Below are 17,350 nucleotides of genomic sequence, written 5' to 3'. Positions count from 1 at the left end.
GTGTGTGTGTGTGTGTTTGTGTGTGTGTGTGTGTGTGTCTGTGTGTGTGTGTGTGTGTGTGTGTTTGTGTGTGTGTGTGTGTGTGTCTGTGTGTGTGTGTGTGTGTGTGTGTGTGTCCCACAGAGCACAGCTGAGATGCTGATAAGTGTAACTGCAGAAAATGTGGATTGCTTTGAGACCGGCGTGATCTGCAGGAAGTCACTGCTGGTCTCCATTGGCCGATCATTGATTGTGTTTGATGACGACACAGGAAAGCCTGTGAGTGGTCAGGTCTCACGTATAACACCGTTATATAAAACTATAATAAGACTACACTGAGCTCAATGCCAGCAGCGAGCTGCCACAGGTGCACGCACAGCCTAGTACTGCTACCAACACCAGTCATAGACTTAGCATTTAAGACTGTCTGAGAAACACTGCTGTCACATTCCTCTGCTGACATGACTGTTACACGCCCTGGTGTCTCGAGCAGAACCCATCCAGTGTGATTGACAGCAGGCAGAGCGTGTACATCTGGCAGGCCGGCTACTTCACCATCTTACATGTGCCCGAGGAGGACATCTCTGTGCTATGGGACAGAAAGACGACCATCCACATCCAGGCAGGACCGCGATGGCAGGTCAGAGAGTAGACTAACCTTTAACACACTGTCACTCTGTATTTCACAAAACACAGTCATAATGATATGACTGATCAACAATACTTAACATATTTATACTGAACACAGAAACACTGTTGAGTACAAGTCAAACCAAATAGCAGTATCATAGTACAGGGCCACATAGAACAGAAGTAACAAAACATGTAAAAGTGTTACTTTAAAATACTGGTCTCAGAATGTTTCATTTTTTGATATGTTTAGAGTTTCAAGGGTGTTTTCCATTTGCAAATGCAGTTTTTCTTTGTGAAGGAACAGATGCTGTGCCAGTACAAGCTGGAGCGTTTGGTACTGTGCTTGTCTGGTTGAAATGTGATGTACGCGTGTTAGTGATGTGAGATGCCGATTGGATGTTTTTTTAATTTTCAGGGCAAGCTGTCCGGTCTGTGCGGGAACTTCGATCTGAGGACAGTGAATGAAATGAGAACGCCAGAGAACATCGACTCAGCCACGCCCCAGGAGTTTGGCAACAGCTGGACCGCAGCGGAGGTAAGAGCAGCTTCACACTGCTTCTCATCTGACACACAGCTCAGACACTCACCCTGTGCCTTATCGTAAGTGTAAAGCGGGAAGGGAACGGGGTGATGACATTGTCGGTGTCTCTTTTTGTATGTTTTTAACAGTGGGGGTCCCAGTGTTAGACAGGGCTCATTTGTGTGGAATAGTATGAGACTCAGGTTGAATTACTGGATAATAAATCTTTGAAGAGAGATGATGTCGTAGTGAGTTGTGTGAGATTTGACTTTATGTAATTCATGGTGCTGGAAAAGTATCAGTTATCATTTTTAAATCCAACACAAAAATCAATTATATTGCGTATGTATGTGTGTGTGTGTGTGTGTGTGTGTTTGCAGTGTGTTAATAGCCCTGATGTAAGACATCCTTGCACCCTGAGTCCGCTCAGAGAGCCTTTTGCTAAGAGACAGTGTGGAATCCTGCTCAGTGAAGTCTTCCAAGCCTGCCACCCAGTGGTACGTACTGGCATTACAGCCCTCCCTCATTTGAGTTGCAGTAGTAGCAGTATGTTTGTGGGGTGTGCGTGTGTGTGTGTGTGTGTGTGTGTGTGTGTTGGGGGGGGGGGGGGGGGGGTAATGATATAAGTGATTCTATGTGTGATCTGAGTTATGATGTCTCTCATTAGGTGGATGTGACCTGGTTCTATGTGAACTGCCTGGCAGACACGTGTGGGTGTAACCGTGGGGGAGACTGTGAGTGTTTCTGTACCAGTGTGGCTGCGTATGCACATGCCTGTTGCCAACAGGGGGTCACTGTCGATTGGCGATCTCCATCTGTCTGCCGTAAGTGACAACTCTCTGGTCTAATCAGTGGTCAGAACTAAAAAAAAAAAAACCTTTGATCACTTTTGGCTTTAGATTTAAATGGTTAGAACTGATTTTTTTTGTTTGGATTTTGGAATGAATTTAAGTCTGGCTCTGTTTGTTTGTGTGTTTCTTTTGCAGCATATGACTGTGAATACTACAACAAAGGTACACCAACCTCATGAATGTTTCTTTAAACACACACACACGCACACACACACATGCACACACACACACAAACACACAAACACACACAGATACACTCACATTCGCAAGGAATTCTCAGATGCACTTTGGTTTGTGTCTTATGCTGTGGCCTGTCCCTGAGTGAGTTGTTTGTGTGCAGTGCTTGGAAAGGGCCCGTTTAGGCTCATAACCTACAGAGAGAGGGACAGGGTGCTTGCAGTGAACCGCTCCAGCGCCATCGTCTTCCCAAGAAAGGGCGTGACGGACGCTGAAGGCATTTTCACCCTGTTCATGTTGACCCCAGCACTCAGCCGGTCCCGCCCACACGGTGAGATCAGGAAAACCAAGTTACTCAAGTCCTCTGTGCTCAACGCTTACAGCACACATAGCTTAAAATGTTTCACCACACACACACACACACGCACACACACACACAAATAAACACATTAAAGGGTCTTGAGCAGTGCGGCTGGTGAGAGCCTGTGTTGTGTATGGAGTTCAGTGAAACAGTGAGTGTGTGGATATTGGGAGGACTAAATAGAGTTTAATCAAAGACAGACTGCTTTAATAGACAGACTGGTTGAGATGACGACAACTTATTAGTGGTCAGATCACTTCTGAAGTCAATGAGTAGTGTTTTTTTTTTTCCAAACTGAAATTGTTTATGTTTCACTTGAGCAGGAATCAGTGTCATCAGTGAACTGACCTTCTGGACAAACTAAAAACTATATTCTAAAGTGTCTAATGCCATCCGTGTTGTTCTCCAGTGGCTGATCTTTCATTTGCTTTAGGTACAGGGGTGTTCTCAGGTCTTTGTATGGAGTTCTTTAGCTAATGTTATCTTTAGAGCATCTTTTTAGAGCTCTTCTGTTTGTTTTAGGAACTAGAACACTCAGAGGTGTTTAGTTGGTGTCAGGAGTCAGAGAAGTTTTAGGGTTTTTAGTGGACATACAGTGTTAGGTAGCAGAACAGGCAGTGATAGTGCTGAGTGTTGGTGTCCAGTGGACATACAGTGTTAGGTAGCAGAACAGGCAGTGATAGTGCTGAGTGTTGGTGTCCAGTGGACATACAGTGTTAGGTAGCAGAACACGCAGTGATAGTGCTGAGTGTTGGTGTCCAGTGGACATACAGTGTTAGGTAGCAGAACAGGCAGTGATAGTGCTGAGTGTTGGTGTTCAGTGGACATACAGTGTTAGGTAGCAGAACAGGCAGTGATAGTGCTGAGTGTTGGTGTTCAGTGGACATACAGTGTTAGGTAGCAGAACAGGCAGTGATAGTGCTGAGTGTTGGTGTCCAGTGGACATACAGTGTTAGGTAGCAGAACAGGCAGTGATAGTGCTGAGTGTTGGTGTCCAGTGGACATACAGTGTTAGGTAGCAGAACACGCAGTGATAGTGCTGAGTGTCCAGTGGAAACTTGAGCCACTCTTCAGTGCCAGTCTGCTCAGAATGGGAATTGACAGACAGCATGGCCATACACACACACACACACACACACACACACACACAAACACAAACACTAAACCAGGTCTTAACCCATTGCCAAGCAGACACACACACACACACACACAGTCTGGCATCCTTGAACTCACTGCCAAGCAATAAAATACACACAGACACAGACACAGGCTAGGACACACACACACACACACACACACACACACACATATGCAGGGGTATGCACACACACACACACACACACACACACACACATATGCAGGGGTATGCACACACACACACACACACACACACACACACAGTCCGGCATCCTTGAACTCACTGCCAACTGCCAAGCAATAAAATACACACAGACACAGATACAGGCTAGCACACACATACACACACACACACACATATGCAGGGGTATGCACACACACACAGGCACACACACACTCACACACACACACACACACATTGTTGCACACACAGATGCGAGCAAACACAGTCACACACACACACACACACGCGCGCACATACACACACACACACACACACACACACGCACACGCATAAACACATGCTGGCATGCAGTGACTCACGCAGGGATATAGACATGCACATACACACTGAAACAACTTGCTGCCAAGCAATAAAACAGACACACACAAACACACACACACACCAAATGCCACTCACACTGAATCTCCCTAACTCTGAGTTCATGGAAAATGTTACTGAGTACAAGTATACAGTGTTATGTGTCAAATGTGATGTACTAATTATAATCAAAGAAACCGTCCATTCATCGACGAATTGTGTGTGTTTCATTTATGTAGGCCTACATTCAGTATTTTGGAGTGCTGACTATATGGTCAAATAATTTCTGTAGACACATTTTTGTTTGACTATATGGCCAAATCATTTCTGTAGACACATTTTTGTTTGACTATATGGTCAAATCATTTCTGTAGACACATTTCTGTTTGACTATATGGTCAAATCATTTCTGTAGACACATTTCTGTTTGACTATATGGCCAAATCATTTCTGAAGACACAGTTCTGTTTGACTATATGGTCAAATCATTTCTGTAGACACATTTCTGTTTGACTATATGGCCAAATCATTTCTGAAGACACAGTTCTGTTTGACTATATGGTCAAATCATTTCTGTAGACACATTTCTGTTTGACTATATGGTCAAATCATTTCTGTAGACACATTTCTGTTTGACTATATGGTCAAATCATTTCTGTAGACACATTTCTGTTTGACTACATGGTCAAATCATTTCTGTAGACACATTTCTGTTTGACTATATGGTTAAATCATTTCTGTAGACACGTCCCTGGTGTCGTTTGAGGCTGCTCAGAGGCCAAACTACTTCCTGCATGTGGATGCGGGCGGACACCTGAAGCTAAGCAAATGGGAAGACCGCACAGCATTCTGGGATGCAGCCACATTCGTCCTGCACAGGGACACGTGGATCTCTGGCTATGACTCGCTGGAGTCTTTTTCGCGGCCAGGCTTCTTCCTGCACTACATGCTGTCTTGGCTTCATCTGATGAAGTACAACCACACGGACGGCTTTCGAAAGGCCACACTCTTCAAACTCACAGGTCAGTTCCCACTCACAGACTGACAGACAGCTAATACTGTCCTGCAACCTGTACAACCAAGCTTGTTCAAGCACAGTGTATATCACCACATACAACAACAACAGTAGTCTGTGACACGGGTGTAAAACAACATACGGTTCTACGTGTAGCTTTGCATAACATTATTTAGTTACATATGACACCAGTAGGTGATTTGTAGGGGGATGAGGGGGGATGGCATTCCCCTTGTTAGCAAAATGACCAAAATGCATCCCCCCTGTTAACCTGCCATTCCTCCTATATACTCTATAGAGTAGTGTCAGTGACTGTTGGGCCATCCCACATACAAGTCACCTACTATATAACACTATGTGAATTTTTAGCCCATTAGCTTTGCATAACAGTTGATTTTAGATATGTACAGGAACATAATTACGAAGCCTACTACTAAAAGCACTATAATTCTGTCATAATAATAATAATAATAATAATGATAATAATAATAATTTTATTTATATAGCACTTTTCAAGCTTAAGCATAAAGTGCTTTGCAGGTTAAAGGATTTACAGAATAAATATTAAAATGTCAGACCCCATATAAGATTAAATCTCCATGATCATACACACACACACTCTGAGCAATGAGCAGTGAATTTGACCTCTGCATTTAACCAATCCTCACACGCCAGTGGTGCACACACACAACCACTGGGCGCAGGAGCAGTGGGCAGCAGTTGGGGGTTAAGTGCCTTGCCAAGGGGCACTTCAGCCGTGGATGTTTTCCTGCCGGTCCTGGGAACCGAACCGGCCTGCAAGCCTGCTTCTCTAACCCTTAGGCCACGATCCTGCCCAAAACAACTGCCCCGTGTGAGGATCGAACTCACGACCTTCAGATTATGAGACTGACGCGCTACCTACTGCGCTAACGAGGCCTGTAGAACAGAGAGCATATACGTCAAACCTGTACAGCTATGTACAACTCTCCTTCAGAACACATGTAACATTCATGCAACACTCGTATGCACTGACCGATACAGGTATAATTAACAATATGTATAGCATACCTCATAGCTATGCATGGCAGTGTTTATGGCTACGTGGTATGGAGCTTAAAGCTATGTTTAAAACAATACGTAACTTCAGACAATGCATATGTTTAACTGTGTATATTCATTCATACTCCTGATGGCACTGTGTTGGAATAGGCAGCATAGCATTGCACACAGCTCCAAGGCTATGTGAAAATACATAAAAAGACATATAAAATGTATAAAGACTGTCTGATCACGCTGGCATTCCAGGGCAGCTGATTCTGAGGCTACGCTGAGGTTTCTGAGTTCATCTGACCGCTGTAAAAATACTCATTTACTGTGTTTTAATGGGCACTGTGTTATGTGGCGGTGAGTCGACTGGCACGCTTCCAGCTCACAGAGAATCTGACAGCTACGGGCAGTCGCCAGGATGACTGTCTGTAATGAGGGGGCATGATGAGAAAAGAGAAGTGACAGCCCTGGCTGGTCAGTGATAAAGGCCTCCACAACACCACTGCCGCCGCTGGTTCTCTCCTCTGTCAGACCAGCACTCTGCTCCTGACCCTGTTCCCTGTTACTCTGCTCAGAGTCTGTGGAGTGATGGGAGGGGGAGGGGTTAGGGGGGGAGGGGGAGGGGTTAGGGGGGGAGGGGGGTGGGGTTAGGGGGGGAGGGGGAGGGGTTAGGGGGGGAGGGGGGTGGCCAGCGCACTCTGCTTTGGGCGCTGGGTCAACTTTAAAAGCTTTTACAACACTTATCAGATTACGCAGCTCAAAGAGCCTGCGCACAAAAAAAGAGACTTGTGAAGAATTATTTCTCCCACTTTGAACGTGCACTTCACGGTGGCTCAGTGGTTAGCACTGTTGCCTCACAGCAAGAAGGCTCTGAGTTTGAATCCCGGCTGTCCTAAGCCCTCTCTGCGTGGAGTTTGCATGTTCTCCCTGTGTTTAGTGTTTATGGTTTTGTCCCACCATCAAAAACGTCTGCTAGGATTAATACTGCTCACTGCTTTGTTGGTGTGTGTGACCAATAAAGTATGGTCTCATAAAAACATAATGTTTGAAAAAAGTGTGTCCATTTTACAATATTACCACAGAAATAACTAGCCTGTTTGCTGTGGTCAGGTACCACAGTCTCATATTACAGGCATGTCATCCGGAGATTGTTAATTGATTGTCAAACCAAAAGGTACTGGTATGTTTTGCGTAAATTGGTTTGTGTCTTTGCCAACATGGCAGCTAGCCTGCAAAACACTGTTAACGCAGCGGCTAAAAATACATCCACATTTGTTTTAGTTAATGGAAAAGTCAAAGCAGTTCACAGGCCAGCTCGGATTAGGTTTCGTGCTGACATGTTGAATGCCTAGAATATTCGGTTGGAACAGGAGCCAGAGAGCCCAGAAAATGCTCAGTAACCAGGAGAGCAGCCCCCTGTCCTGCCTTCCATGAAGCCAAGCAGACAGACACGAGTGTCACGGTGGTCCTTAAGAGTCCCTCAGTCTCAGTTATCAAACGGGCTCAAATCTGAATGTGTGTTTGTGTATGAAAAGAAGTTTGTCAGTTGGTAAATTTTGCCTCAGTGAAAAAAAAAATGAACTTTTGACAGTATGAGCAATGGAATGTTTTCAGTGATTAAAGAAGATGCATCAGCTAAGATCACAGTGTAAATAGCAGCTTGGTCATGTTTTGACAAATGAAAGAACAGAAAAACAACAAAAAATCTCATAGCTGTGGCTTGCGATCAAAGGGAAAACGAATGGGCACAGGAAGGGCACAGGCAGAGCTAGTAACACTTATCCTCACATTTCACTGCCTGGTGTTATTCCCTATTGTTTTTGATTGGTCAGTCATCTAAATCATATGTTTTTGTCGCAACAACAATAGATAATTGGCCCCTGTTTTGTGTTACTCTTATCCAAGGTTTTCTTTTTGTTTGTTATTTACTTTTTCACTTTTTAATTGTTAAATTTTTTTCATTTTCGAAGTGGGCAACATGAAATTTAAAATCCAAATTTTCCATACTGAAATCGTACATTATCACACTAGTTCCAGTTGATTGGTCCACTAAATGTCATTTCGCTGTTTTGCCATCAGGACAAGAATGCATGGAAACTCCAGACTAGCTCTGAAATTTTATGGTGATTTGATTTGATTGCACAGATGTTTAATAAAAGAGGCAGATAATAAGCTCACCGTCATTCACTCTGCACACAGTGGAAAAGTTGTTTTAATTTTTAGTTTTAGTTTTGCATCACTTCAGTGTCTTTTACATGAACTCTCTGAACTGTAGCACTCAGTTATATAATACAGAGGTGCTGATGTTGGAGGAGTCTGTCAATTGTGGTATTTGTCTGTTGTGACGCTAATGGCGTTGACAAAATGTCCATGTTTTATTTGATCTTGCTGTACTATACTGGCACCTGTGAGGTCTGATATATGCTGGACCTGTGTCCTTGCAGTGGTGTCCTGTATTTTGTGGCAATTTGTCATGTCCTGATTATCTGATTTATTTATTATGGAACTCCGTCGTTATACATTATATCCTGAATGTCTAGTTCTTGTTTTTTTTCATCAATAATAGTATTTTCTCTTAGGCACATCCTCAGATTTCCAGATGGGTCCTCGGTGCCAGTGGAGGTATGAGTTGTGTGCAAGCCCTTGTTTCAGGACCTGCAGTGACCCAGGTGCACAAGCCTGTGCTACCATTCTAAAGTAAGTGGCCATCAGATTAATCTGTACATGAATGTATCTTAGTAAGTGCCAGTTTGCACCAGTGTCTGTGCCATGACTGTAGTCTTGGTTCCTGATGTGTGTATTTGGTGTGTGTACTGATGTATGTGTTTGTTTACATGCAGAGTGGAGGGATGCATTCCTCAGTGCCCAGGTCAGATGGTTCTAGATGAAGTCACTCAGAGATGTGTACATTTGGAGGACTGTAAGTTGTCAGTGCTCACTTTGATACAGAAAAGTTCCTATGACAACGCAAAGTTTTTATGGAGCGACATTGTACAAACTTGTATATGTAGATAGCACTGAACAGCCATACCATAAGTAACTGAAGTGTTTTTTGGGAGGGGGTCTATCTCATGTGTATATCTCATAACATAGCATTTACACCACGACATGAATTCGGATTTAATTAAAGTTTAATTGCACCTTTATTGATTTGGTCTTGCGCAAACATATCGCCACAGTCAACGTCAAGTGGCATTCTGTCATCCTCTGTGATTGAGAGCTCAGAGTCAGAATCTGACACAGACTGATACCATACATATTATTACCATTACTCAATCTGTTTTCAGTGCATTGAAAGATCTAAATGAATATTTATTTTAATGATAGTTGATTGATTGTTGATAGATTTATGTATGATGATTGCTGCACTTTGAGCTTGTTAAATAAATGGTTTTTTTTTATTGCTTTCTCAAACATATCTACATAAAAAAATGGTCTTTTTTATTTGGGTTAGTCAAAATTCATTTTGGGCTCCCAAAAACTGAAGAATGCCTGCCCGAAGAGCTACCAGGGATTTAGAAATTTTGCGAGCCCTGTGTGGGTTATGACTGTGTTACTTTTTAAGCCCTGAATTGTTGACATTAAACCAAGAACAATGAGCCTGATGGGAAACAAACACAATCATGGGTGTGGAGTATTGTAATGCACAGTATTCTAAGAGGCCTTGCAAGCGATATATCTGATAACAGACTCCATCTAAACTCATACAATTTACATAACCACCGAATGGTTTTCTTTTTTTGAACTGAGACACAATAAGTCATCTGGTGTGACTTTCATCAAAAATGACAATGTCAGCACTGCCCGCAGAGGCTACCAAACACTGAACAGGCCTTTCAGCTGCACTATTCAGTTATTAAGGCCTGAAATCCAAAATAAGGACTAATTAAACTATTTAAATAATGCTAAGTTTCAAATTATTAAATACTGGGCATGAAACACTAAAAATCCAGAAATCTGGATCAGAAACCGAAAGAGTGCTCAGTTGTCAGGGTAGCAGCTCCCTGTCCCGACCTCGGTGGAAGAGAACAAACAGGGGAACCCACTCTGGAAATCCCCCAGTTAAACTCTCACCCATTACATTTCTCACAACAGCTGGCCAGGCTGCAATGCCAATGCCACGGACTGTTTACATAGAGAAAGAAGTTATGGGAGTCCTAGAGTGCATGGGGTTAGTGAGGGAAGAGAATACTGTTTACAAACTGTCATTAGACATCTCAAGATGTCAATAATGGATTACTTTTCTGTTGAACTATTGCTTCCAACCTCTGCACATAGAGCGTAATACAAGCATAAGCTCTTTAGCTTATTGGCTTCTGATTCGAACATCTGTTTAAGTAAGCTTAATACTTAGTTTAATTAATCAATATTTGCCTCCTGAAACTGACATTATTCTATTATCCAATTATTTTTTATTCATTAAGTTTATTTTCTCGATTGCAGAGGCTACATATTTCTAAATTTTGTCGTCATTTTTTTTTTTGGTCTTTAGGCATTAAGCCTGTGGTCATTCAACCTATTACACCCTCCACAACTGAACCACCACTTGCTACTGTCACTTCTGTCACCACGGTAACAGCCAGCCCCTCCACAGCACAACCCAGCCCCACCACTGCCTTCAGCCCAGCCAGCCCTGCAAGCACCACTGCTCTACCAACTACTACTACACCCATACCAGAGTTCACCAGCACTCTCACCACCAAAGCCGTCACTCCCACACCAGCAACTACAGTTCCTGAACTAACACGAACAGCTGTCCGACCAACACCGGTCGAACCTGTAACAACAGTCAGGACATCCCCAGGACTCTCCCCCAGTCCCCTGAGTACCACCGAAAGATCCACTGGGACACTGAGCACTGAAAAGACAACCACTGTGCCCAGTACAACTTCTCACCCACTTACCAGCACTACACCCAGACCAGAAATGACATCGACTCTGTCTACCAGCAGCACTAGCGTTCCCCCAGCCTCCACTCTGGCCCTGTCCACAAGCACATCAAGGGGGACGACTAGGGCCAGCACACTTCCATCTCTCCCAATCTCAACCACGAAGGCAGTCACAAAAGCAACCACAACTGTCAGAGTCTCCCCTTTGTACACAACAAGCACGGAGCCAACCGCAAGCTCAGAACTAACTGAGGTCACTACTCACACAACTGTTACCACAGCTTCCTCCTCCACCAGCGAAAGGACTCCTGCTGCTGAAACAGTTAGCACAACCAAATTTACATCCACATCAACCATATTCACTCCTCCGTATGAGTCAAGTACACCTGTCACTACCACAGTCTCTACTGCTCCTACACCTACTCATACAGTTTCACTGATTTCAGCAACATCCACTCCAGCATACACCACAGAATCGACCACACCGGTCAGTGGCTTCACCACGTTGAAAACAACCCCATCCACCCCTGGGACTACAGAGGAAGCCGTCTATACCTCTACCTCAGACAGGGAAATATTTACGACAACCTCTCCAGAAATACCTACAAGAACGACTGTTCACATTCCTACCACAAGAACAACATTGTTAGGTGTTCCATCTTCACCTACGTCCGAGCAGCCTTTGACTACCTCCAAAACAACATCACCATCCCTCACAGGAACCACTCAACCCCTTGATAGCACTACAACTACAGCCCAGACTACACCTGGAGCAGTGACAGAGTCTAAAGAAAAAACAGCGAAAACAACATCACAGCCGACGTCCCTTGCCTATACCACTCAGACCTCTTGGTCTCCAATACTGTCCACCACAGAGAGAATGACCAAGACAACAGAATACACCTCCCCGGAGTGGGGAATCACATCAGTGACAACACACACCACCTCCACACAACCTGTCTCTCCAGAAATTTCTCAGATTACCACAAGACCTTCACTGCCAGTTTCTCCTGAGAAGACACGTGCTACCACATTCTCCACCTCTTCCAAAGTAAGCATAACAGTAACATCTCCAACATTATCAGCATCATCTTCGGAAACATCAACGCGCATGATTACAGGCACTGTGTCCCAACCAACAACACAGATGACCACAGAGTCTCGGTTAAGTCCCTCCTTAGAGACTTCATCCACACCTGCCCCTCACACAGACTCTGTTACCACCACAAGCTCCCAGCCTGTCACAACATCTCCCACTGTGTCTACCTCTGAAATCACTTTTAAATCCACGACAGTTCCACACACGCAGACAACTTCTTCAACTGTCACGACAAAGATACGTGAGACTCCAACTGTGTCGCCCGGGGAATCCGTCCCTACTGTTTCTATAACTGAAAGATCCACAGTATCCAGCGTCCAAACCTCCACTACTTCTACTACTGCGACTTTGCGCCCCTTCACACAGACAACAAGGGCTCCCCCGGTTACCGACAGAGCTGAGCTGTCTACGTCAGCAACATCCCGGCCATCCACTTGGTCCCCCTTGACATATGTAACCCCCCACACTCGTCTTCCCCCTGAGAGGGTCACTCCTACTGTGACGACAAAGACCACTGCGGGAACCACAAGAAGAGAAACAGCCAGAGTCACTTTGTCTACTCCAGTTCCTTCTCCAACCATCTCTGAAACATCCACTGTCCACACGTCCACTGAGAGAGTCACTGTGCCAGAGACCACACAACCCACAACTGTTTCCACGATGACGACAGTTCCTGGTTCCCCAACTGTACCCCCAAGCCCAGGCTCAGAAACCATCACAACTACATCCACCATACGCACATCTGCTGGGCCACTTTCCACAAAATTTACCACTGAAACAGGATCTACTGGAACACTGCCAGATAAGACTGACAGCACACCTAGTGCTCCAGCACCAAGTGTCACATCGGTTGTGACCACTGAGCCCTCTGCTACCTCCATGACTTCTGGAACTACTCCATCTACAGAGCACACCCTCACACCTACAACAACACAGTCCCCCATAACAGAACCATCTTCAACAACCACGCCAGCCCTTTCTACTGAGACAGAGTACTGGAACACAACAACAACAACAACAACAACAACAACAGAGACAAGTGTGTCTCCAGCGGCTCCATTCACTACAGCAGAGGTGGAGGAAACCACCACAATAGCACCTCCTCCTACCAGAGTGTGCACGGTCAGTTCCCCTTGCCAATGCATTCACTCCATTTATGTTATCAGTGCATCGTAACTGTCAGACATGGCCTAAAACACAGCCACGACCTTTTCTGTGTATGTATTCTGCAGAAAGACTGTACAGTATAAATGATGATGCTGACGTGGAAGGCAATGCAACATGCTCTTTCTTTGTCTTACAGCCTCCGTACTCAGAGATAATTGACGAATGTACCAAGTACATCTGTGTGAGTGGACAGCTCGTGCTTTTCAACAAGTCACAGAACTGTCCGTTCAACTCCACCCCACCGAACTGTGGTCTGCTGGGATTTGCCATTCTGGTGAATGGAGACAAGTGTTGTCCCAAGTGGGACTGTCCATGTGAGTCTGTATACACACACACACACACAAACACACATACAGAAACATTTTAATCATAAAATAATCATCCTTGCACGCTCTGTTTTTGTGGTGCAGGTCGTTGTTCTGTCTTCCCGGATCTGAATGTAATCACGTTTGATGGGAACAGCGTTGCTATTTTCAAAGCTGCATCGTATGTGGTGGCGCAGCTCCCCAATGAAACAGTCAGCATCGTAGTTCAGGAGTGTCCGGCCAACGAGGACACAGTGAGTCTCTAAAACCCGACCCAAATACAGTGCAGTGTGCTTGCAGTGGTAAATGTGTAACAGTTGTCAAGAAGTTTTAATGTTTTTTATCTGGTTTCTGCTGTTTCATGCATAGCTGCTGTGGAATTTCACCAACCTGTGCTTGGCTGCTCTAAACATAACCCACAAATCACACCAAGTACTCATTAATCGACTTCAGAGACGGGTATGTTTCCCTCACTCCGTTTGTGACAGGTCTATGGATAATAGTGCAATAGAGTAACACTGCAGAATGGAGCTGTCTTACCTAACGGCAAACCTTTTTTATACCAGCTGTAACGAAGGACCTCCGGAGTACAGTCTCATCCATGAGCCTTTGAAGTTTTCCAAAACTATAACTTGTGACTGTATGAAACCATGTTGTGAGAGCTGGTAACTGGTAACTGTTATATTTCATTCTGGATTGTATCTTCTAGCTATTTGTAAACTCCAGGTATGCAAAGCCCCGCTTCAAGAAATACGGGTTTGAGGTTCTGGACACAGGGAACATGTACCTGATCAGGAGTCCAGCAGGACTAAAGATCCAGTGGTTTCACAGCACAGGAATGATGGTGATCGAAACTGAGAGCTACATTAACAAACTGACCACCATGGGGCTGTGTGGTAGGTGCATTACACATATGACAGGTTCAGTTCACTGGTCTAAGGTGCTCAGAGGCCTATACACTCTGGGCAGTGCACAGAAAGCTTCATTTATGGGAGAGTTTACTAAACTGAAACTAACATACAGGGCTGTCTTCAATTTGTGAGTAGCGATTTCTTTCCTCTCTGGATAAAGGGGGGCAATGCCCTGGCTTCATTAGTTATTCATTAGTTATTCATTATTTCTGATACCACTTTCTAATTTAGAGTGAGTTACTTAATTTACAGTGTACAAAATGGTTTAGATTGTCTAATGACTTCTGGTTACCTTTATCACTGAACTATTTATTAAGAGTAAAATTGAAGAAATTAATGTGACTTGCCATGTATCTTCTCAAATAAATAAATAAACAGACACATAGATACATCAGTAGCGATAAATAGATAGACAGTCAAATAAACAAGCTACCAGGCTCACCGGGTGGCTTAGAAAAAATCTGATTTGTAATTTGCATATTTCTGTGACCTAGTATTCCCTCATCTTAATTCCATAAGACTACACGTGGTCATCATGACACATGAAAACCAATGCAAAAAACACTATGTAAGATTCACATTTAAAATGTACCTTGGCAGGTATACGCACACGCACAAAATAGGCAGATGATATTATCAAACAGAATTATCCCCGTTGCATGACTGAACGGTGACCAAAACACAACAGCTCCTTCCCTTTAACAGAGAAAAGGAAAAAACTTGAAACTCACAGATCTGATAGCATCAGGACTCCGACTGACATGTATGCAGTCACTGATGAGGTGGATCGCGTGAGGACGAGACACAGGGAGAAATCGCCAGAGCCAGAGGAAGTCACAGGCTTCTCCGGTTACCTAGGGTGCTATCTAGTCGGTCCTTTACATCACATATCACCAGAAGAACTCTAATCCAGCTCACCCAGAGAGCGTTTCGGATTTGATGTCCTCCTGTTCGTCGTCCTAAAAGAAAGGCGCACAGCTTGTCTCCACAGCGCTAACTATAACTAAAAAAATTTAAAAAAAATTAAAATTCTTTGTAGTCCTCACTCTCTCTCTCCTCTCGCTTCCAACTGACCGCTCTCCCACACGTCCCGAACAGCCCCAACCAATCGGGTCACAGGAATAGGTGACGATTTTCACTCAACCAATTCTGAACCGATGAAGTGAAAACGTCAAATCGAAATCCTTAAATTAATTATGTACATCATAAAAACTAATACACTACCTCTGCAGGGCTACATGTGATATGTTGTCTGACCTTTCTTTCTTTCTTTCTTTCTGCGCTCAACCCTCTTTCACTCCTCCTTGTTGTATAGGTTGTTGTGATGGAAATCCAGCCAATGACCTGACTCTGTCTAATGGAACAGTGGTGGGTGAGTGGGAAGACCCAGCTGTTTTTATCGACAGTTGGCAGGTCCCAAACACCACCAGCTATGTCAGTCACAGCCGACGCCGGGAGGTCAACTGCTCCACCAGCGACTGCTCTCAGTGCTTGAGCATGCTGCAGAACTCCACCTTCACGCCCTGCCACACCTATGTACGACCTCCACCTGAACAGAACAGTGGAACACCCCCACAAATAAAACATAGTAGCCTTGGAAACAATGTTTCATAGTAGTAGCCTTGAGTTGCCTCGGTTGCAGTATGCACATATTCATTTCACCTATTCATATTCATTCATCTCTTCATATCTATGTGGGTATTGACTGTGGTTTACATGAATGTAATACGTTATATAGGAGTTGTCCTTAACCTACTAAACAGTGCTGCCATTCAGAGATGTACCATTTATCTCATCATTTATTTGTCTCATCAAGGTCTAATATGGACTGAGTTAGGCTTGGTTAAATTTTCAGTTGGAGCATCAGCCATCTGTAAAATACTGTGATGTAAAAATCATTGTGTCATAATTTCAGGTTCCTCCGGCCACGTTTTGTGAAGTTTGGGTGCGTGACGCGGAGTACGTGAATAACCCGTGCGTGGCATTAGCCGCATACGTCGCCTCCTGTCACAAGTTCAACATCTGCATCGAATGGAGGAGCCCTGACTACTGCCGTAAGCCAATCAGCAGTCTCCTCCACAAGATTATCCCTTCCATGATGAACAATCCTTTTGTCATGATCCAAAACTAAATAGCTCTTTTTAACGCCTGACTACCTCAGCATAGCCCAACTTATTTTTTATCAATAATTTTAAGAGGAAATTTACAGCTAGTCAGTCAAGGAGACGATGACAGTAAATCAGAGGGCTGTAACGAAATGGAAATGTTTACTGAGGCATGCCTTTCAGTGTCCTCTCAGACGTTCTGTCCATTTATCTTTTTGAGATACATCTCTTACACATAACACATAGTCATTCATCCATATTGTCTGTGTGCACTCTGTGCTGGATTATGCTGTGGTCCTGTGATCATGCAGCCTTCGTCTGTCCCGAGGACCTGGTGTACCAAGCGTGCCTGCCAGCCTGCACTGCCCAGTCCTGCCCCAACCAGGACTTTGAGTACGACCCAGAGCAGTGCACAGGTCTGGCTGAGGGTTGTGTGTGTCCTGAGGGGACGCTTCTGCACCGGCCATACTCTGCCCTCTGCATCCCCCCCAGCAAGTGTGGTGGGTACTCTCTCCTCTGTGGTCCACTGCCCACTGGTTGTTATTTAACAAAGTACCTAGTGAGTCTTCTGAAATGCACTGTTAAGTGCTGCTGAGAGGCAGGTGGATTTGTAACTGAATTGCATTACTTC

General features: G+C 44.4%; 1 protein-coding gene and 1 non-coding gene across 2 annotated transcripts in view; one reads left to right on the top strand and one right to left on the bottom strand.

Moving 5' to 3' along the window:
* The window catches only part of otog (otogelin), a 53,449-nt gene that overhangs the window by 26,865 nt on the left and 9,234 nt on the right, over positions 1–17,350 (top strand). The window contains exons 26-44 of the mRNA XM_030793368.1: positions 124–258; positions 473–619; positions 1,028–1,147; positions 1,513–1,629; positions 1,800–1,956; positions 2,119–2,145; positions 2,324–2,491; positions 4,943–5,221; positions 8,823–8,940; positions 9,084–9,163; positions 10,736–11,228; positions 12,717–13,353; positions 13,535–13,712; positions 13,809–13,957; positions 14,073–14,162; positions 14,413–14,599; positions 15,930–16,150; positions 16,530–16,668; positions 17,031–17,219. Of these exons, the coding sequence (XP_030649228.1) occupies positions 124–258; positions 473–619; positions 1,028–1,147; positions 1,513–1,629; positions 1,800–1,956; positions 2,119–2,145; positions 2,324–2,491; positions 4,943–5,221; positions 8,823–8,940; positions 9,084–9,163; positions 10,736–11,228; positions 12,717–13,353; positions 13,535–13,712; positions 13,809–13,957; positions 14,073–14,162; positions 14,413–14,599; positions 15,930–16,150; positions 16,530–16,668; positions 17,031–17,219 (3,631 nt within the window). The remainder of the gene's footprint in view (positions 1–123; positions 259–472; positions 620–1,027; positions 1,148–1,512; positions 1,630–1,799; positions 1,957–2,118; positions 2,146–2,323; positions 2,492–4,942; positions 5,222–8,822; positions 8,941–9,083; positions 9,164–10,735; positions 11,229–12,716; positions 13,354–13,534; positions 13,713–13,808; positions 13,958–14,072; positions 14,163–14,412; positions 14,600–15,929; positions 16,151–16,529; positions 16,669–17,030; positions 17,220–17,350) is intronic.
* Positions 6,060–6,132, bottom strand: trnam-cau (transfer RNA methionine (anticodon CAU)). The gene has a single exon. It is a non-coding gene; the product is annotated as a tRNA-Met (tRNA).

Source organism: Chanos chanos, chromosome 2 (genome assembly GCF_902362185.1).
Source record: "Chanos chanos chromosome 2, fChaCha1.1, whole genome shotgun sequence".
Classification (NCBI taxonomy): Eukaryota; Metazoa; Chordata; class Actinopteri; order Gonorynchiformes; family Chanidae; genus Chanos; species Chanos chanos.
The sequence above is the reverse complement of the archived record's forward strand: the minus strand, read 5'-3'. Positions and strand labels throughout refer to the sequence as shown.